At 59.6% G+C, this 20,351-nt stretch overlaps 2 protein-coding genes across 9 annotated transcripts; both read left to right on the top strand.

Annotated features, from left to right (window-relative positions):
• The first annotated feature begins 1,760 nt into the window (after positions 1–1,760).
• On the top strand, positions 1,761–8,877 carry DMWD (DM1 locus, WD repeat containing). 2 transcript variants are annotated; one of them, XM_057533962.1, is made up of 5 exons: positions 1,761–2,286; positions 3,535–3,717; positions 5,807–7,075; positions 7,865–7,939; positions 8,325–8,877. In XM_057533962.1, the coding sequence occupies exons 1-5, from the start codon at positions 1,843–1,845 to the stop codon at positions 8,370–8,372; spliced, it is 2,019 nt and encodes a 672-aa protein (XP_057389945.1). In that variant the 5' UTR covers positions 1,761–1,842; the 3' UTR covers positions 8,373–8,877. The 2 variants fall into 2 exon arrangements, with proteins under 2 accessions (XP_057389945.1, XP_057389947.1); XM_057533964.1 differs by lacking the exon at positions 7,865–7,939.
• A 1,144-nt stretch (positions 8,878–10,021) lies between these two features.
• On the top strand, positions 10,022–20,146 carry DMPK (DM1 protein kinase). 7 transcript variants are annotated; one of them, XM_057533970.1, is made up of 15 exons: positions 10,022–10,373; positions 12,550–12,641; positions 12,909–12,992; positions 13,087–13,182; positions 13,724–13,872; positions 14,028–14,121; positions 14,409–14,615; positions 14,763–14,960; positions 15,672–15,760; positions 17,073–17,181; positions 17,929–18,098; positions 18,189–18,286; positions 18,467–18,513; positions 18,827–18,912; positions 19,251–20,146. In XM_057533970.1, exons 1-15 carry the CDS (start codon positions 10,214–10,216, stop codon positions 19,408–19,410), a joined length of 1,839 nt encoding a protein of 612 aa, XP_057389953.1. In that variant the 5' UTR covers positions 10,022–10,213; the 3' UTR covers positions 19,411–20,146. The 7 variants fall into 7 exon arrangements, with proteins under 7 accessions (XP_057389953.1, XP_057389952.1, XP_057389949.1 ...); XM_057533969.1 differs by having other exon boundaries at positions 14,760–14,960; XM_057533966.1 differs by having other exon boundaries at positions 14,697–14,945.
• The last annotated feature ends 205 nt before the right edge of the window (positions 20,147–20,351 follow it).

Here is a 20,351-nt window from a genome sequence, read left to right as displayed (position 1 = left end):
TCAGGGCATTCCAGCAGAGTCACTCATTCATTTGTTCACCACATTTGTTGACATGGCCTCCAAGTCAGGACTGTGGCACTTTGCTAGGAACACAGACATTGCCCGGCATAGTCTCTCCCATCTGTTCATTTATTCATTCATCTGGCCATCAAACAACTATTGAAGTGCCCCGGGTCAACCCAGCCCTGTGCTGGGAACACAGCGTCGACCCAGTGGCCCCAGATCTGCTTTCCAGGGGCTCACACTCTACAGGAGAGACAGACACGTTCCCTAGGCAATGACAACCCAGATAGGGGAGCCCAGAGGACTGACAGAGCTCCTGAGCTGGCTCATAAATGGGCAAAAACAGAGTGGTAGGGCATTCCAAGCAGAGGGAACAGGGCATTCAAAGACGCAAGGGCAAGAGAGAGTGTGTTGTGTTGGGGTAGATTCTCAAACCTCATTTTTGGGACATGGTGTGAGGAGTCAGTGGTGAGAAATGAGGCTGGAAAGAGAGGTTGGCAGGAACAGATTACCCAGGGCTGAACTTTGTCTTGAGAGCCTAGGCAGGCCACAGATGGGCTTTGAACAGGGCAGGGTCCTGATCATATTCATGCTTTAGAAAGACCTCTCTAGATGCCAAGTGGAGGGCAGATAGAGGGGTGAGACAGGAGTCTGGGAGAGCAGAGACAAGGCTGATACAGGGAGGGCCCAAGCAGGAGAGGAAGAGTTTAGACCAGGGCTGCACAGAGGAAGGGACTGGAACAGGGGAATTCAGGTGACAGAATGCAAAAGACTTGGGGACTGGAATCAGGGAGTGAAGGGAAATGGCAGAAGTCTAGGGAGACACTGAGTTCTGCAGCCTGGTGACTGGAGGGGATGTCAGTGCCAGCCCTAAAATGGGGACACAGGATAGGAGCAGGATTTGGAGTAAGATGTCAATTTCATTGCAGGACTTGTTGAGTGTGAGATGCTTCTGGGACATTCCAGTGAGAAATCTGGGAGGCGATTGAATAAGTGGGTCTAGGAAGATCTGTGATGGGGGCAGGGTGGTGTCAGAAGAAGTGAGGGGCACTGGCTATTAGGGGGCTGATGGGATCAGGAAGAGATTTTGGGTTACTAGTGGATTATTGGGACACTGGGGGCATTGCAGGGATTAATAAAATTTTGGTTGGTGTCGGAGGACCGAGTGAGATTGTTGAAGATTGTGGAGTTATGGAGATACATAGGAGGTTGGTGGGAAATGTGGAGATGTTTGGTGTTAGTATTAATCAGTAGTGGGTTAGATGAAGTCCTTGGAGTTTTATGGAGGCAATGGAGATCACTGGGATTTGCGGGATCATCAGGGGTGGGGAGGAATGGTTGGAGATGCTGTGGCCAGTCGGGGACTTTAAGATGTAAGTGGGAAACACCGGAGGGTGTATGTTGGGAGTCTTCGGGAGACTCCAGGGTCACCTGGAGTGACCAGGTGACGTCATGGGAAGGACAAGGTTTGGATGAGGCCTTCTCTTGAGGGTACTCCCGTTGCTAGGCAAACGGTTCCCAGAGCGCTGTTGCTAGGGACCTGTGCTCTTTTGATGGCCACGCCCCTTTCCCTACGGGCCCCGCCCCCACAGCCAACCACATCGGCCGCAGGCACGAAGGCCGCGCCCACCTTGTAGCCCCGCCTTCAGGCCTGAACCGTTACCGGAGCGACGGCTGGAGCTCGTCCCGCCTCCCTACCCTGTTGCCAATCGAAGAGGCGTTGCCCGGGCGACGACACCACCTCTTCCGGTGCGGATCCCCGGCTTCCGGCAGGGGGCCCGGCGGCAGGCGGCTGTCCGGCGGCAGCGGGGCCCTGGGCTGGGGTGGGGGTCGCCCAAGATGGCGGCGGGCGGCGCGGAGGGCGGCTCGGGCCCCGGCGCTGCCATGGGGGATTGTGCGGAGATCAAGTCGCAGTTCCGCACCCGCGAAGGCTTCTACAAGCTGCTCCCCGGCGACGGCACCGCTCGCAGGTCGGGTCCGGCTTCCTCCCAGACCCCGGCGCCGCCCCAGCCGCCGCAGCAGCCCCTGCCCGGCCCTGCCTCCACCTCCGGCCCCGGTGCTGCGGGCCCCGCGCCGTCCCCTCCGCCCGCAGGCCCAGGGCCCGGGCCCGCGCTGCCTGCGGTGCGCCTCAGCCTCGTGCGCCTGGGGGAGCCCGACGGCGCCGGGGCCGGGGAGCCTCCCGCCACGCCCGCAGGGCTGGGCGCTGGGGGAGACCGCGTCTGCTTCAACTTGGGCCGCGAGCTCTATTTCTACCCGGGCTGCTGTCGCCGCGGGAGCCAACGGGTGAGCGGCCCGCATCGTGGGGCCCTGGGTGCTGGCTAAGAGGATGGGGATCCCTGAGGTGATTCACAAGTGACAGGAGAGTCCCTGAATGATAGGGGACCCTGAGATAGGCATCCTACATGTGACGGACATCTTAAGGGGAAAGGATTCTTGGAGGCAATACAGGATTCTAAAAGGTGATGGGAGGCTCCCTGGGTGCTGGCCATCCTGGAGGTGATGGGAAACCTCGAGATCATGTGAGATCCCGAGGTTATGCGTGAGGGTCCTGGGATGGTGACTATTCTGGAGGTGATGGGGAATCCGAGATGGTATGGGGTGCTCCAAGGTGCTGGCTGGCAGGCATTTTCAGGTGATGGGAAATGCAGGCTCAGAAGTGATGGAGAGCCCAGGGGTATTGCTGTCTGGGGGTGTTGGGGGGACTTGGGGAGCCCAGAGGTGAGGAGGATTCTGGAAGTGATGGGGGCTTAGAGGTAATAGGGATCCTGAAGGTGAATGGGATCCTAGAGAAACTTGGGGTCCTGGAGGTAATGAGGGTGCTGGAGGAAATGAGAATCTCAGAGCTGATGGGAGATCTGGAGATAATGACATCCCAGAGGGAACATCCTCAGGTGTGATGGGTGTCTCTAAAGTGATGTCAGTCCCAGAGGACATGAGACCCTTGGAGTTTATGGTGGTCCCCAGAAGTGATGGGGATCCTGAGAGCCCAGAGGTGATGAAGGCACCTAAAATTTGGGGGACCATGAGGTTTAATGGGTCCCTGAACTGTGATGGGGATTCTGAGATTTAAGGACTCCAAAGTGAGGAGAATCCTGGGACATTGGACTTTAGAATTCTGGGGATTGGGTGATCCTGAGTTTTGAGGGTCTTGGAATATAGTGGTGCTAAGACCCAGGGGAGTTGCTGAAATTTTAGAAAGGAATTGGAGCTCAGGGACTACAGGGACCCTGAAACTGACACCGTGGCCAAGGTGTCCCAGAAGTTGGGGGTGTCCAACTTTGGGGAGGACGCACTGTGGTCTCATGTGGTGGCAGGGGGCGAAGCTTCCTGCCTGGTTTTTTCCTCTGTTTGTGATTTGGGTCCTCCTTCCTGTCTGTGGTTGCCCCTTCCCTCCCCGCTCACCCATCCACCTACCCACTCCCCTCAGGGATTTAACCCTGCTTCCTCTTCGTGGTTTTCCCCCAACCTCAACACCCTCTTCCTTCCTCTCAGTGGTAGAAGCCATTAACTCGTTTTCTCCCACCACCCAAGTCCATTGACCTCAACAAGCCAATTGACAAGCGGATCTATAAGGGCACCCAGCCCACTTGCCACGACTTCAACCAGTTCACTGCTGCCACAGAGACCATCTCCCTGCTGGTGGGATTCTCAGCCGGTCAAGTGCAGTACCTGGATCTCATCAAGAAGGACACCAGCAAGCTATTCAACGAGGAGGTGATTGTGGGCCCCCAGGGCCCAGAACTGCTCCCGTTCCCACCCACCCACCCATACACTGTTTGCCATGAGACTGCAGCTGTCTGGGAAGCAGTGTAGGCCTGAGGGGGGCAGGATGAGGGAGAGATGGGGGATGGACTGACAGATATGGAGGATGGGATGACAGCAGCTGCTGTGATGATAGCTAATAATGACGGTTGCACCCCCTGTGCCCAGGCCCTATGCTGTGTTAGCCCTATGCTGAACACATTACTCCTGGAGTTTTCATCAACCAATGGGTTAGGATTGTGATACCCATTTTGCAGATTAGAGAACTGAAGCTACTTACTGGTTGGGATTTGTTTGAAACCACAGCCCTTGCTTTTCAAATTCTGGGCCCTGTGGGCTTTGGATTCAAATCTTTGCTGCACCATCTACTCACTGCGTGGCTTTGGGAAGGTGACTATTCCTCCCTTAGCCTCAGTTTTCCTCCTCTGCAAAATGGGATTCCCATCCCTACCTCACAGGACTGTTGTAAAATCATACATGGAGGTTGCTCAGTCCTGGGTGGACCTGGCAGAAGGGGAAATGCCAGTGAAAGACCTTATCTGTGTCTAGAACTACTCTTGTCCTCTATCTCTTTCTCTCTGTTCTGAGAAGGTGTTTCAAATGTACAGAGTGCATGAATGGCAGAGGGGAGTGAGTGGAACAGGGAATGGATTAAAGTGGACTAGATCATCCATTCACAAAATATTCACTGAGCATTCGCTCTTGCCAGGCATTGTTCTAAGCACTGGGAATACTACATCTCGGTGAACAAAACAGAGGGCCCTGCCTTTGTGGAGCTTTTATCTAGCTGGAGGAGACAGATAGTTATCAAATAACTAAGTAGGCTGTGTGTCAGAGTGTCGTGGAGGAAAATCCAGCAGGGAAGGCGAATGGGGAGTGCTCGGTGAGGTTGGGAAAGGTCTCACTGGAAGGTGACATGGAAATAAAGTCCTGAAGGAGGCAAGACAAATTATTGGAGAAAAGGACATTCTGAGTAGAGGGAACAGCTAGGACAAATGCCGGAAGCAAGACAGCAAAAAGGCTGTGTGGCCAGAGCAGTGTTGAGGGAGAGGGTAGTAGATGAGCTCCGAGAAACAACTCGGAGGGGCTAGGAGATGTAGGGTCTGGTAGGTCATGGAAAAGACCTTGGCTTTTAGAGCCTCTTGCCACTGGGGTTCATCTGAGCCATAGAACACAGAAACAATTTGATTTAATTTCTAAATTCTCCAGAGAATGGAGAATGGGAAGCAACTTGGGTACCTGGGAAAGAAGTTAATTTGTTACAGACAGTGGATGCCAAAGGGCTTTAGGGCTTGGTTCTCTCCGGAGTCCTGCTTGAGAAAGGCTGCCATGGTGTTCAGAGTGGGAGAGACAGTGCCGGGTGCTGACTTAGGTTTTAATAGCATCTCTTTGGCAACTGTGCAGAGAAGAGACCCGGGTGGTGGAGGCCAGTCAGTTAGGCCGTTGCAGGCCTGATGGCAGCTGAGACCAGGGTGGTTGGAGTTGGGGGTGGTGAGAAGAGATCAGGTTCTGGGCACATTTTGCAGATCAAGCCCACAGGATTCCTTGCAGGTTTGGAGGTGAGTTGTGAGGACAAAAAGGAGCAAAGATGCGTGGCTGACAGGATGGGGTTGTCATTCAGGTGTCCAGGAACTACTTTCCAGGCGCCTCCTGCGGGCACAGCTCTGTGCTCTGGGGCTAGAACAATGAACCAAATAAACAAAGATACCTTCCTTGGGGGAGCTGATACTCCGTGACTCAATATCTTGCCTTAAGCATGACATGGTAAAGATGGCGGAGGGGGTTAGACAGAGGAGAGTTCTCTGGAAGGCAGCACTGCCCTCCTGCCGAAGAAGGGACATCGAGGCTCCACGGAGCTCCGCTCACGCAGCCCTTTTCCCCGTGCTTTCCCCTAACCTGGTGTCTGTCCGTTTCCCTCAATCCCTCCTCTCCGAGGAGGCCCGGTCCACTTATGATGACCTTCTCCGGGGAACCAGGCTGGGGAGGAGGTGGGCCCCCGGGAGGATGGCCTTCTCCCAACCCCCGCTCTCTCCCCTGGCAGCGGCTTATCGACAAGACCAAGGTGACATATCTGAAGTGGCTGCCTGAGTCAGAGAGCCTGTTCCTGGCGTCACACGCCAGCGGCCACCTGTACCTGTACAACGTCAGCCACCCGTGCGCCTCGGCCCCGCCGCAGTACAGTCTGCTGAAGCAGGGCGAGGGCTTCGCTGTCTACGCCGCCAAGAGCAAGGCGCCCCGCAACCCGCTGGCCAAGTGGGCGGTGGGCGAGGGGCCCCTCAACGAGTTCGCCTTCTCGCCCGACGGCCGGCACCTGGCCTGCGTCAGCCAGGACGGCTGCCTGCGCGTCTTCCACTTCGACTCCATGCTGCTGCGGGGGCTCATGAAGAGCTACTTTGGGGGCCTGCTCTGTGTGTGCTGGAGCCCCGACGGGCGCTACGTCGTGACGGGTGGTGAAGATGACCTGGTCACCGTGTGGTCCTTCACCGAGGGCCGCGTGGTGGCCCGAGGCCACGGCCACAAGTCCTGGGTCAACGCCGTGGCCTTCGACCCCTACACCACAAGGGCCGAGGAGGCGGCGGCTGCCGGTGGCGACGGGGAGCGGAGTGGCGAGGAGGAGGAGGAGCCGGAGGCCGCGGGCACAGGCTCGGGCGGGGGCGCCCCCCTCTCCCCGCTGCCCAAGGCCGGCTCCATCACCTACCGCTTCGGCTCGGCCGGCCAGGACACGCAGTTCTGCCTGTGGGACCTCACCGAAGACGTGCTCTACCCTCACCCTCCCCTGGCCCGCACCCGCACCCTCCCTGGCACGCCTGGCACCACGCCGCCTGCCACCGGCAGCTTGCGAGGTGGTGAGCCAGGCCCCGGGCCCCTGCCCCGCTCGCTGTCCCGGTCCAACAGCCTCCCACACCCAGCGGGCAGCGGCAAGGTGGGCGGCCCGGGTGCGGCGGCGGAGCCGGGGACGCCCTTCAGCATCGGCCGCTTTGCCACGCTCACGCTGCAGGAGCGGCGGGACCGGGGGGCCGAGAAGGAGCACAAGCGCTACCACAGCCTGGGCAACATCAGCCGGGGTGGCAGTGGGGGCGGGGGTGGCGGGGACAAACCCAGCGGCCCCGCCCCCCGAAGCCGGCTGGACCCCGCCAAGGTGCTGGGCACCGCGCTGTGCCCGCGCATCCACGAGGTGCCACTGCTCGAGCCGCTCGTGTGCAAGAAGATCGCCCAGGAGCGGCTCACGGTCCTCCTCTTCCTGGAGGACTGCATCATCACCGCCTGCCAGGAGGGCCTCATCTGCACCTGGGCCCGGCCGGGCAAGGTGGTGAGTCACCCCACACCAGCCCACCTGGGACCCAGGCAGAGGCGGGCATTGGCAGAGAGGTTTGGTAGCATCACAGCCTCCAGCCGTGTGGGATGAGGGGAAGCCATGGAAATCTGTGTCCCAGAACAAGCCTTCTCAGATCTTAGAGTGACTTCTAGAACGCTTGGCAAGCAGCGGTAAGCAGAGAGAGGGTCAGGCATAAGAGACATCTGGGAGTGGTGGAGAACATGGCCAGTTATCAGAAGGGCAGCCGGTGGGCCTAGCATGGCTAGGTCTTATGGAATGGTGAAATTTTATTAGTACTGCAGCTCGAGCTCTATGGGCAAGATTGAGCCTGTGCACCCAGCTTCCAGCCTGAGTGTCAGACTCTTGGGATCCGATCCCACTGCTGGAGGCGTGGGCTGTGGAATCCCAGGCTCAGGGTCCAGTCCGGCACTTCTGCTCCCTGTGTGACCTCGAGCAAGTCACTGCCTCTTTATGACCTTTCTCACCTCTTAGGACAGGGAAGCTTGAAGATGGGTTGGCCACGGGGTTCAGAAAGGTCCTAGTAAGGTGAAATGCGGGCCTGGTGCCTTATAACTTGGGACCTGTGTTCTCAGATGTCTCCTAAGAGTTTGGGCTCGGGGGCCCAGGATGCCAGATCTGAGGGCTGTGCCTGGTTCCCTGGACGAGCAGTTTTGGAATTGTAGGGTCCTGAATCCCTAGAACTTAAAGTACAGTCTCAGAGGCAGGGGCATTGGGATTTGGGGAATCTGGTAAGTCCTGAAAGAGATCCCTCTATCTCCCTAGTTCACAGACGAGGAGACCGAGACCCAGACAGGGGAAGGAAGTTGGCCCAGGTCACCCAGCAAGTCAGTGGTAGAGGTAGGACTGTCCCTAAGTTCTTCCCTCCCAGAATCTTAGGACCCTCTCCCCAGTCAGAAGGGGACCCCAGTTTCCCCCTCTCCTCCCTACCTCCACCCCTACCCCATCCTCTTTGCTCAGGATCACCCGAGGACTTTAATTATTGTATAAAAGTACCACCTGCTGGGACAGGGAAGCTAGCCGAGATGTAAGTTCCTGAGCCTAGGGCAGCGGCCTCTGTCTGGGTGGTCTGGGGTGGATTGAAGGGCAAGGCCAGGGTGGCAGCAGCCTGGGGGACTCCAGGCTGGCCTTCCCCCCCCCCCCGCCCCGCCCCCTGCCCTGTGGGACTGTTGAGAGCCCCAGGCGGTCTCTAACCCCCTCCTGTCTCCGCTCTCATCTTCCCCAGGGCATCTCCTCCCAACCAGGCAACTCCCCAAGCGGCACAGTGGTGTGAAGCCATGGATGTCGGGGTCCCCCACCCCATGCCCCCAGCTCCTAGCATAACCGTCCCCGCTGAACTCATGGATCAACGTATTAACAGGACTAACCATGACGGATGGACTGCTCCGGTCCCTCTCCCTGCACAAATTTGGGGCAGAGGGTCCCTCAGACTGGCCCAGACACTGGGGGGATGTAGTGGCCCGTGTGGCCTCAGCCTTGTCCCCACCCACTGCCAAGTACAATGACCCCTTCCTCTGAAACATCAGTGTTAGCCTCATCCCTGTCCCCAGCATGTGACTGGTCACTCCTGGGGGAGAAACTCCCCGCCCACAAGAGCCCCAGCTCTGCAGTGCGCCTCTCGGTCCTGTGTGCAGGGCAGGGGCTGGCCCACCCCTCCCCTGGCCCCCGCCCTGCCCTTGCTGTTACTTGTGCTTTTGAAGAATGTTAAATTATGGAAGCCCCTGGGGTCCTCTCTGTCCCCCAGGACCTCTTATTTATACTAAAGTTCCCTGTTTTCACGGCGTGTCTGTTCCCTTCCGCGGAGGTATGGAGGAAGTGTGTGGGTGCTTTCATGCAGCCCTAGAATCCACTTTATCCAGAGGAAGAGCTAGGCCCTGCCTCCCCCCGACCCCCTTTTGAGGGCAGGAAGAACTGAAAACCAGAGGAGGGATGTGCCCGAGGGACGCAGCTGGTGGATCTGCCACTGGCCAGCCCCGGGCAGGGCCCTTCAGACCGAGGGGAGTATCCCTCGCCCCACTCCAAACGCTCGGAGGGAAGAGAGCCACCAGGCCAAAGTCTTCAGTGGGAGTTTTAAAAGTTGTTTCAAAGTGTCCAGATATTACAGGGGCCCCCCAGGCAGCTCCCGAGATGCCCAGAGTGAGCTGCCACAGCATAGGCCCTGGCCTTCTGCTGCCTCAGGCCTGGCTTGGCCGGGCCCAGGCATCCAGGGCCAATTAGAGACCATGGTTCCCTCTGGGGGAACTGTCCACCCTGGAAAGAGCAGCGAAAATCCCTCCTGGCTGGCTCTCTGGAGGCACAGGGAGTGGTGTCTTCCCGCTCCACCCTCCACCCCCCGAAATGTTTCTGCTTCTAATCCTAGCCTGGGCAGGAATGTGGCTGCGCTGCCAGGGTCCAAGGAGCTATTTTGGGGGCTCCTTTGCCTCCCCCAGGCTTTGGCCAGTGGGTCACCCCTGATCCTGGCTCCTGAGGGCCTCCCTTCCCGATTCTCTCACCACCCCTTCCCCATCTCCTGCCAAAAAATAGTCAGTGTAAAGCAGAGGGCCTGAGGGCTAAATTTAAACCATCCCAAAGTCTGAATCCTTGGCTGAGTCACCCGCAAAGCTGCCCTGGCCTCCCGCCCCCCTTCCCAGGCCTCACCCCTTTTTCCCCTGCTCCCAACTCGAGAGCTTGGGAGGGGTGTTACCAAATCACTCTGAGCCTCAATTGGTCCCCTCTGGGGAATGGGAGGGCTCATCTTTGGCATCTGTCATACCTGTAGCGTTCCTCTGTGCTTTGCCTCTTCATTGGGGGGTTAGTTTGAGGGTAGAGATTCTCCACCACCCCTCATCTCACACTGAAGCGTTCCGAGGGGCCCTGGAAGGAGCAAGTTGGGGGGCCTGGCTTGTGAGGGGTTAAGGCTGGGAGGCTGGAGGGGGCCGGACCGAGGGGTGGGGAGAAGGGGAGGAGGCCTTAGCAGCCAGCAGAGAGAAGTGGCCAGAGAGGCCCAGGGGACAGCCAGGGACAGGCAGACATGCAACCAGGGCCCCAGGGCATGGACAGGGCCCTCCAGGCCCCGTGACGGGAGGACCCCGAGCCCCTGGCCCGGGGAGGGGGCCATGGTGCTGCCTGCCCGACATGTCAGCCGAGGTGCGGCTGAGGCGGCTTCAGCAGCTGGTGCTGGACCCCAGCTTCCTGGGGCTGGAGCCCCTGCTCGACCTTCTCCTGGGCGTCCACCAGGAGCTGGGCGCCTCCGACCTGGCCCAGGACAAGCATGTGGCCGACTTCTTGGAGTGGGGTGAGTGCCTACCTGCATGGCACCCCCAGATTTGGGGGTGGGGGCAGGGCAGAGGGAGGAGGTGGGTCTGGGCTGGGTGTTGGGGGCAGGACGGACATGGGGAAAACCTCCCATTCAGGGGCCCAGAACTTGGGGCTGGGTCTTGGGGCGACATCTTCCTACCCCTGTGCCACCCTGGCAGGGCAGAGTGAGATGAGCAGAGGCCAGGGCAGCCATGACTCAGAATCATGACTTGGGAGCCATGGTAAGCTGGGTTGGGCACAGCCTCTCATGGTCCCCCTGCACCGCCTCCCCGAGTCTAGGCCTAGGGACATGCTGGGGAGCCCTGTCTCCTAGGACCCCTCCCCACCAAAATGGGCCCCGTGGCCCTCCACCTTGGTTCCCCAGAGCGCAGGGGCAAGCGGAAGGGACAACACAGGGCAGCTGCCAGGGGCGCGGCCGACAGGCAGGTGTTGGGCGCCAGCCTCTCCAGCTGCTGCAACAGGTGCCCAGGCACTGGGAGGGCGTGGTGACTCAGGCAGGCCCGGGGAGAACCAGCTCTGCACACAGGCCCCACCGAGCACCCCCTCCACCCCCTGGTTGTAGGAGGAAGAATTAGGATTCTTCTGCGTGGACCCACTTTCTCTGTAGGTTCCTCCTCCACCCAAAGTCCCTTTTGGCCAAGTCTTCCCCTGGAGACAGGTCCAGAGGGAAGATGCTTCATCTTCAGCCTCAGCCTCCTGCCTTGTCTGCCCCACTCCCTCCTGGCCCAGGCTCAGGCTCACTTGGGTTTCTGTCTCTCTAACATCTGCCATTCTGTCCCTCCACTTGTCTGTCCTTCAGTGGCTTGCTCTTGGTCCTTAGGCTCTGTGTGTCCCTGTCCCCGTCCCTGTTTCCTGTCTCTCTTCCTTCTCCCGCTCCCTCTTTTCTTGTATCCATCTCTTTCTGACCCAGGCCCTGCTTCTCTCTCCCCATTTTGCAGATGTGAAGGTGGAGGCCAAGGGCTAGACCACTTGGCCTCTGGGAGAACCTTCTCCCCACATCCCCCCAGCCCTTAGTAACTCTCTCAGCCCCTCTTTTGCAGAGGATGAACTGAGACCTGAGGTGGGGGCAGCTCTCCTGTAAGGAGCACTCCTTTTGTGGCCCGAGCAGCATCCTGCGGCCCCTCCCCTGCCAGGCCGCTGGGGTGGGGGAGGGGGCCTGGGTTCCCGCTGCCTTAAAAGGGCTCAGTGTCTTGGCTCTCTCCTCCCTCCCCCATCCTGGGCCCTGGCTGCTGCTTCCCTGCTGGCCCACTCTTCCTGAACCCCGAACCCTCTCCATAACCCACTGTATCTTCCCTCATTCCTAGTTGCACCCATTGCTCTCTCCCTGCTGCCTCAGAAGCTCCCAGCTTCTTCCACCTCCGGGAGTCCAGGCTTCCCTCTCCCCCTGCCTCCACTCTCTGCCTTCCCCCTCCCAAACTGCTGTCTGTAACATTGCTAGCTGTAGGACCTTGGGCAGAGGACTTCACCTGTCTGAGCCTTGGTTCTTCATCTGTAGATAGGGGGTAATAGTAAAACCTCCTCCCGGAGTTGAGAGCGTAGAGATAACACACTTGGCTGTGCCTGCAGCACTGGAGCCAAGATGCAGACCCACACCGGCTTTGTCTCCCTCTCCCGTTCCTTCTCCCGTTCCTTCTCCTGGCCCCAGCCCTGAACTCAGGGTTTCCCGGAGTGTGGTCCAAGAGCCACCAGTATCTGAGCCTAGGATTAAACTGCAGGCTCTGGGCCATGACCCAAAACAGACTGAATGAGAGCCCTGGGGGTGGGCGGGGTCACCGGGAGTAGGGGCCCGGAAGCCCAGGGAGCTCTAAGAACTGGGCCTATTTCTTCTTCCTCTGTTCTTCAGGGCCTCCCTTCGGCAGACTTGTTACCTCACCCTGTCCATCCTGCGCCCCCTAGAGCCCTCTGGCCCAGTGTCCTGTCCCAGAAAGGGGTTCCCAGGCATCCCACTTTTCTCTGTACAAGAGCAGTTTTGGGTCCCCAAAGCCTCACATAATGTTTATGTGAAGTCTTTAAGGAGGCAGACTAGTGCTAAGGGGAGGGGCAGGGGCAGGGGAGACTCAGTGACAGAGGGTGGGACTCTCTCTCCTCGTCTCCAGTGTCAGTCCCTGTGATTCTCGGTTCTCATCCCCCCCCCTTCGCCCCCTCCCCCCCAGTGGAGCCCATCGCGGAGAGGCTTAAGGAGGCCCGACTGCAGAGGGATGACTTCGAGATTCTGAAGGTGATCGGACGTGGGGCGTTCAGCGAGGTGAGCCTGGAGCAGCGGAGGCAGTTCAGTGGGGTTAGAGACCTGACTTTTCCTGCAGTGGGCGGGATGTTGGAATTCCGGACGCGGGGCCTTAGAAATTGATGAATGACTGAGTTTAGAACCTAAGGCGGGGCTTGAGGCCAATGGGCGTGGCTTGCCGGGTGGGGGCGGAGCCAAGTCTGGCCCAGGTTAAGGGTGGAATCCAATCTGGGGGAGCCCTGGTGTTTCCCCGCCACCTCCGCTTCATTACCCTGTTTGGGCTTTCAGGTGGCGGTGGTGAAGATGAAGCATACGGGCCAGGTGTACGCCATGAAGATCATGAATAAGTGGGACATGCTGAAGAGAGGCGAGGTGATGGCCGGGCTGGGTGTGCGGGGTGCTGAGGATCCCCCCCCGTTCCGTCCTCCCACCCTCGTCCGCTTCAGCTCCTCCGGGTGCCCCGCAGGTGTCGTGCTTCCGCGAAGAGAGGGATGTGTTGGTGAACGGGGACCAGCGCTGGATCACGCAGCTGCACTTCGCCTTCCAGGACGAGAACTACCTGGTGAGCCCCAGGCCGGGCGACTAGAGGGGCGGACCCCCACCCCTGAGGCTGTCAATTATCGAGGTGCGGGCAGGCAGAGGAAGTTCTAGGATTGGAGAGGTGCCTCGAAATGCATGCGGCAGTCCCTGCCTGTGGTAGGAGCTGGCCTTCCTTTCCCGGGATGGGAGATGTCCCTTACCGCCTTTTTCCCCAGGTTGATTCCGGGGGCACTACCTGGAATGAGAGTCTCTAGAGTCTCTGTGGGAGCCACTGGGCAGGGGGTATCTGGGCTCCATACCCTGGACAATCGGGAGGTCTCCGGGTTCTCTTTTTCCTGACTCTCTTGGTCGGGGGTGGGGGAAGTGAATCTCTGTCCAGTGACATCGTAGGGGAACGAGGATTGGGGGTGGGCGTGTCTCTGATTTGTCCTGGAAGATCTCTTGGGGCTGGGGCTGCGGAGTCTCTGCCCAGGGATGGGGCGTCTCTGGGAGTCTTTGTCCCGGGCTATCGGCCGTGGGCGCCCAGGCGGGGTACCGACCCCCCGTGACACGCCCCCTCCCAGTACCTGGTCATGGAGTACTACGTGGGCGGGGACCTGCTAACGCTGCTGAGCAAGTTTGGGGAGCGGATCCCGGCCGAGATGGCGCGCTTCTACCTGGCCGAGATTGTCATGGCCATAGACTCGGTGCACCGGCTGGGCTACGTGCACAGGTGGGCGCTGCAGGGGCTGAGGGCCGCGGGAATCGGAGAGCGTGGTCCTTAAGAGGGTGGGGCCCAGGCGGTGCTGCCTAGTGGGGTGGAGCCTGGTGAGATGGCAGGAGAGAGGCTCACTTATCCCTCTCCCTTCCCTTCTTCCCTCCGCGCAGGGACATCAAACCGGACAACATCCTGCTGGACCGCTGCGGCCACATCCGCTTGGCAGACTTCGGCTCCTGCCTCAAGTTGCGGGCGGATGGAACGGTGAGCGGTGCGCCGCTCTTGGGCAACTCGGACTACCAATGACGGGTCGGGAGCAGGAACCGGAGGTGCAGCGTGGGGGCGGGGCTGGGGCGTGCGGGCAGAGCCAGGGTGAGGGCAGGACTAGATTTGAAGGGGAAAGAAGGAGGCGACCCAGGCCCTAGCCTGCCTGTGGCTCAGGCTTAGAACAGGCAAAAGGAGGGACTAAGCTCTAGGGTAGTGGTTAAGAGGGGGCGGAGCCAGAGCTAGGAGGGGCGGGGTCAAGCCTAGCTCGGATCCTGTTGGCTCAGGTGCGGTCACTGGTGGCTGTGGGCACCCCGGACTACTTGTCTCCCGAGATCCTGCAGGCCGTGGGCGGTGGGCCCGGGACTGGCAGCTACGGGCCCGAGTGTGACTGGTGGGCGCTGGGCGTGTTCGCCTATGAAATGTTTTACGGGCAGACGCCCTTCTACGCCGACTCCACAGCTGAGACCTACGGCAAGATCGTGCACTACAAGGTGAGCACAGCCCGGGGAGCCCCTGACCTCTCCGCACATGCTCCCAGGTAACATCTCCTCTTTTCCCCTCCTTCCGAGCAGGAGCACCTGTCTCTACCGCTGGCAGACGCAGGAGTCCCTGATGAGGCTCGCGATCTCATCCAGCAGCTGCTGTGTCCCCCTGAGATGCGCCTGGGCCGGAATGGAGCAGGCGATTTCCAGAAGCATCCTTTCTTCTTTGGCCTTGACTGGGACAGCCTCCGAGACAGCGTGCCCCCCTTTACGCCGGATTTCGAGGGTGCCACGGACACGTGCAACTTCGATGTGGTGGAAGACGGGCTCACTGCCATGGTGAGCGGGGGCGGGGTAGGTACCTGCGATCCCTGGTCTGCAGAGGGTACCCCCGCATCCAACCGCCGTAACACTGAGGTTAGGAGAGTACCCTCCTCCTGGGGTCCTGAAATCATTCCTTCCCCAGAACACCTGCTCTGTGTGGCCTCAGGGCTGGGAACCCAGCAGTGACCTAGACTCACAGTCCAGTGGAGGACACTGACTTGTCCCCAGACAATGATGCCCCAGAGAGATCAGGGCTGAGACGGGGGTGGGGGGTGTAGGGGGGCGGGCCTCCTGACCCAGCATGAAAGGTCCTGGAGGGCTTCCTGGAGGAGGGGGCTATCTGAGCTGAGACCTGGAAGGATGAGAGGTGAGAAAGCACCATAGAGGAATCTCCCTTGCTTAGGCCATCTCTCTCTCAGCTGTTGTATGAGCTATCCCGTGCTTGTTCAGCCTGACTGCCTTTGTGCTGGGCATAGCGGGGGACACACATGGACCAAGTCAGCCCTGGTCCCTGCCCTCATCTACTTACAGTCTGGAGAAATGTATAATTATACTGTGGCAAGTGCCCTGAGGGAAGCAGCAGGATGTAATAAAAGAAAGTGACGCAGGGTCCACTTTAGATAGACCCCAGGCTGGGGTGGGGGGGTGGGAGGGCACTTAAAGCCAAGACTGGGAAGGGGTGAGTGAGGGGCCATCCCTGACAGCCGCTGGTCACCTCACATCTGTGTTTCTCTCCTATAGGAGACGCTGTCGGATATGCAGGAAGGCATGCCACTGGGGGTCCACCTGCCTTTCGTGGGCTACTCGTCCTATTCCTGCATGGCCCTTGGGTAAGTGCTACCCCTGTGCAGCTTGAGAGGAGTGGACGGGGGTGGGGTGGGGGTGGGGGTTCCTGCCTCCAGAGGCCCCAGGAGGCTGCTCGGGGTTATCACATCCTGGCCCGTTGGTGCCCAGGAGAATTGCAGGGTCAGTCTCGGAACCTTATTGTCTTGGGACTAAGGACTTTTAGGAGCCCAGAATTGTAGGACGTTAAATTCTCAGACTATAAGTACTTTGAAATTTAGATTCAAATGTAAAACCTCAGAGTCACAGGCTCGGCCTTCCGGAATCTTCTGACCTTCCACTTTTAGATTTCTAGTATACAGTCATGGGACCTCAAAATCTTAGAGAATAAGAAGTTTACAGTTGTTAAGTCAATCTTAAAAGAACACGGACTCACTGAATTACATAACCACAAAGCCTTCTTAAAACATTGATTCTGAAAATAATACATTGCTTATCACAAGTATATTAGAAAATAGGGATGAGAAAAAGGAAGGCCACCAGCAGCAACGGTCCCTGGCTCACAGCACACGTACCTAACAGCTGTGAGAACATGCTGTATTCTAATCTGTTTTGTTAGTGGACAATGTACCACAAGTGCCATTTCTTGAACAAACTATAACACAATCCTGACCCGCTGGGGAGTGTTCTCCTTACTGGGCGGGTCAGGACTCAGCTAACCCGCCTCTCTGTCATGACCGAGGCTGGATGAACAGCCACAGGTTGGTCTTGGCGCTTGTCGAGCATCATTGGGTCCTTGAGACATATTTCTACAAGAGGGACTGCTGGGTTGGAGGGGACATCACTTTTATTGCAATTTCATATTCCTTGGGATGGTCTGTCTTCCTCCCAGCACCTGGGTCTGGGGGTGGGGGGGTGGCTGCTGTCTAGAGTCAGTCTTGGGGTCCAACACCCAGTCTGAAGACCACCTCTTTGGAGGTGGCCAGAGCCGGGAGTGTCTCCCTCACTTCCTGAGGCCCTTAGGAGAAGGGCCTGTAAAGGGCACATGGAGACGGAGATGGGCAGATCCTAGAACATGGGTGTCCTGACCCCAGGTTCCTGAGGAAGGTGCAGAGAGGCCAGCTTCCAGGGGCCTGAGGCCATGCCAGGGGCAGGCCTTTTCCTAACGAGAGGAGGACCTGTCCCACCAGCCTGGCAATTTGTTGCCTTCACTCTGCCCCTCCCCCTCCTCAAGCCTGGAGCCTTCAGGTCTGGCTGCCCCAGGGCACAGGCTAGGGAGTTCTGGCTGTAAACGCAGGGGATCGGCAGCCTCTGGGGTGAGGCCGGCTCTTCCTCCCCTCGCCCTCTTCCTCTTCCCAGGGATGATGAGATCCCGGGCTCCACGCCCATGGAACTGGAGGCCGAGGCGTTGCCTGAGCCACTGCAAGAGCCCAGCCTGGAACCCATGGTGCCCCCACCAGAGGAAACGGTGAGTCTTTAGGAGTCTTTGGAGGAGAGGGTCAGTGAGGGACGAATCGAGAGAAAAGGGGAGGCCTTCAGGGATAGTGTGCGCCATGGAGTGCTAGGCCCTCTGGGAGCTTCCTCGACAGAAAGAGATGGAAAACGAAGTAGAGACAAGGTTACTTCAGTCAGAAATGATCCCCACAGAGAAATTAAAACAGGTCAGTGAGTGTGCATGGAAGGGACCTCTCTGGGGAGGGGAAGCCCTGGAGAAGGAGGAGGACCACCCATTGGTCAGCAAAGAGAAGAGTAAGGGCTCTGAGGTGAGAACCAGCTGGTTTGCTCTGAAACATGAAAGGAGGGTAGTAAGGCTGCGTTGTTCCAGGAGGAAGGAGGGTGAGGAGTGAGGAGAGGGGAGGCTGAAGAGGCCAGCAGACGCACACCAGACAGGGCCTTTAGTTTTCATGTGGTGGGCCTCCTCCTGAGGGCACTGAGGGGCTGGAGAGATTCTCCAGGGGAGGGACATGGTCAAGCTGCGTAGTGTTATAGGAACAGCCCTTTGGTGTGGAAGGTGGATGGGAGGAGACCAGATTAAAGGCTGGAGATGAGGGCTGGTCTGGGTTAGGGAAGGAGGGGAAGGAGCTGTGGGGATTCCAGAAAGATCTCGGGGGTGCAGGAATAGAGGTCAAAGGAGGATCCCAGGCCTGGAACCTATGCCTAAGTCTCGAATGCTCCAGGAGCCACAGGCAGCCCTAAGCCTGGTTCCCATACCCAGGCTGAAGCGGCAGTTCCAGAGGCCATTCCGGAGGCCATTCCGGAGGCGGTGGCAGAGGCCGAGGTGACGCTGCGGGAACTCCAGGAGGCCCTGGAGGAGGAGGTGCTTACCCGACAGAGCCTGAGCCAGGAGCTGGAGGCCATCCGAACGGCCAACCAGAACTTCGCCAGGTCGGGGTCGGGAGTCGGGGACAGTCACTACCTTTAGCAGCCTCTCTAGCTGAAATCCCGAAGGGCTCACGGTCCTTACCTCCCCTGCAGCCAACTCCGCGAAGCCCAGGCCCGTAACCGAGACCTGGAGGCGCACGTCCGGCAGCTGCAGGAACGGATGGAGTTGCTTCAGGCCGGGGGAGCCGCAGGCGAGTCCCTCATCCACCACCTTTCCTGAGGCGCCGGCCTGGGGGCGGGCGGGGGGGGGGGAGGTGGGCCCGCGGCGTGTATACACCTGGGGGAGGGTGAGGGGCCCAGGCTGGGGCACGCCGCGCCACCGCCCTTCTCCGTCCCTCCACGCGCCCTACGCCTCTCTCTTCTCCTTCCAGCTGTCACGGGGGTCCCCAGTCCCCGGGCCACGGATCCACCTTCCCATGTAAGACCCCTCTTTTTCCCCTGCGTCAAGCCTGCTGCCCCCTTTGCAGACTCTGTCCCCATCTCCCCGTACCCCTGTCCATACTTAGAGGCTCACCCCTACCTCTTTGAGGTTCCTGTCAGCAGACACCCTCCATTCATGCCCAAATCTACCAGATCTCCCTCGGTTCAGGCCTCTCACCAAATCCCATCCAGGATCTCCCTAGATGACCTCCCCGACCTCGACTCCCCTCTCTGTCTCTTGCACCCCGCCGAGGGCGGCCGTGCCGAGCTGGGCTCGGATCGGGTCACCTGTCCCTTCTCTCTCCAGCTAGATGGCCCCCCGGCCGTGGCTCTGGGCCAGTGCCCGCTGGTGGGGCCAGGCCCCATGCACCGCCGCCACCTGCTGCTCCCTGCCAGGGTACGTCCGGCTGCTCACGCCCGCCCGCCGCGCGACCCTGCCCAGCTCCACGTACCCCAAGCCGCCTCTGCTTAGCTGCGCCTCTGCGGGGTGGGGCCCGCGGCGGGGAGGGAGGATGCTCGGGCAGCCAATCAACACAGGCCCCTAGGAGGCAGCCAATGAGGAGTTGGGACAAGACTTAGGCTTCCGAGCCGACCAATCACAGCTACCCGCGCTGTGAGGGGGGCGGGGCGGGTGCAGGGAGTGTGTGGACCCTCTTATGGGCGTAGGCGGGGCTGGTCCCAGGAGCCAATCAGAGGCCCACGTCGCCAGTGCTGACCCCCGCCCTCTCCCCGCAGGTCCCTAGGCCTGGCCTATCGGAGGCGCGTTCCTTGCTCCTGTTCGCCTCTGCTCTGGCTGGTGCCGCCGCCCTGGGCTGCATTGGGTTGGTGGCCTGCGCCGGCTATCTTGCCGCAGTCTGATCCCGCCCAGGAGCCGCCTTCGCCGCCTGAACCCTAGAACCCGAGCCTGTCCTACACTCGGGCTCCGCTGGAGGGTTTGGTGACCCAGGCACGGCCCAGAAGCCGCTCCCACCGTCCCCCAGTTCACAGCACTCCGAGCGTGGGTTTCCGCCCCAGCTCCAGCCCTGTGATCCGGGCCCGCCCCCTGGCGGCTGGGGAGGGAGGAGCCGGGGCCGCGGCTCAAGGGAGGCTTGTAGCCGGGAATGCTGCTGCTGCTGCTGCTGGGGGGATCACGGACCTCTTCCTTTCTCCGGCCTAGCTGAGGCTCCCGACGTGGATGGGCAAGCTGCGACCTAGAGAAGGCAGCAGGGCCAGGGCTCGGCATCTGTTTTTCACTCTCCAGGCACCCCCACCCACATCGGCTTGCAAACCACAAATCCTCCTTGTGCATGAGGCCCTGCCCTCCCGGGAAGACTCTCTTTCCGCGGTGAACGTCTAGCGCGAGCTCCGCCTTTGCCTTTTGACAGCCCCGCTTTTTTCGGGGACTCTCGCGCCCTCCTCACGTGCGCTGCTCTCGGAGCCACAGCCGGCTCCGCCCGCCTCGGCAGTTTGGGTATTTATTGACCTTTCCTCCGACCCGCTGACAGGCTCCAGGACCCCAGCACCCTAATCCACGTTTTGGATGCACTGAGACCCCGACATTCCTCGGTATTTATTGTCTTTCCCCACCTAGGACCCCACCCCCGATCCTCGCGAATAAAAGGCCCTCTCGTCTGCCCAAAATTCTGAAATTCCTTCGTGTCCGCTGTTTGCTTTGAGGGCAGGAGGCTTTTCAGTGGGCCAATAGGAAGGCGAGTGGAGGTGGCCAATGGCCTGGCAGCAAGCTAGCGGGAGGCGAAGCGGACGTATCAGGGGTGGGGGTGGGCTGCGGGGCGTGGCTTCGACATCTGGCCAATAGGAGAAGAAGAGCGGGCCACCAGGAGGCACCGCCTCTTGTCC

The sequence above is a fragment of the Balaenoptera acutorostrata genome, chromosome 19, assembly GCF_949987535.1.
Source record: "Balaenoptera acutorostrata chromosome 19, mBalAcu1.1, whole genome shotgun sequence".
Classification (NCBI taxonomy): Eukaryota; Metazoa; Chordata; class Mammalia; order Artiodactyla; family Balaenopteridae; genus Balaenoptera; species Balaenoptera acutorostrata.
The sequence above is the reverse complement of the archived record's forward strand: the minus strand, read 5'-3'. Positions and strand labels throughout refer to the sequence as shown.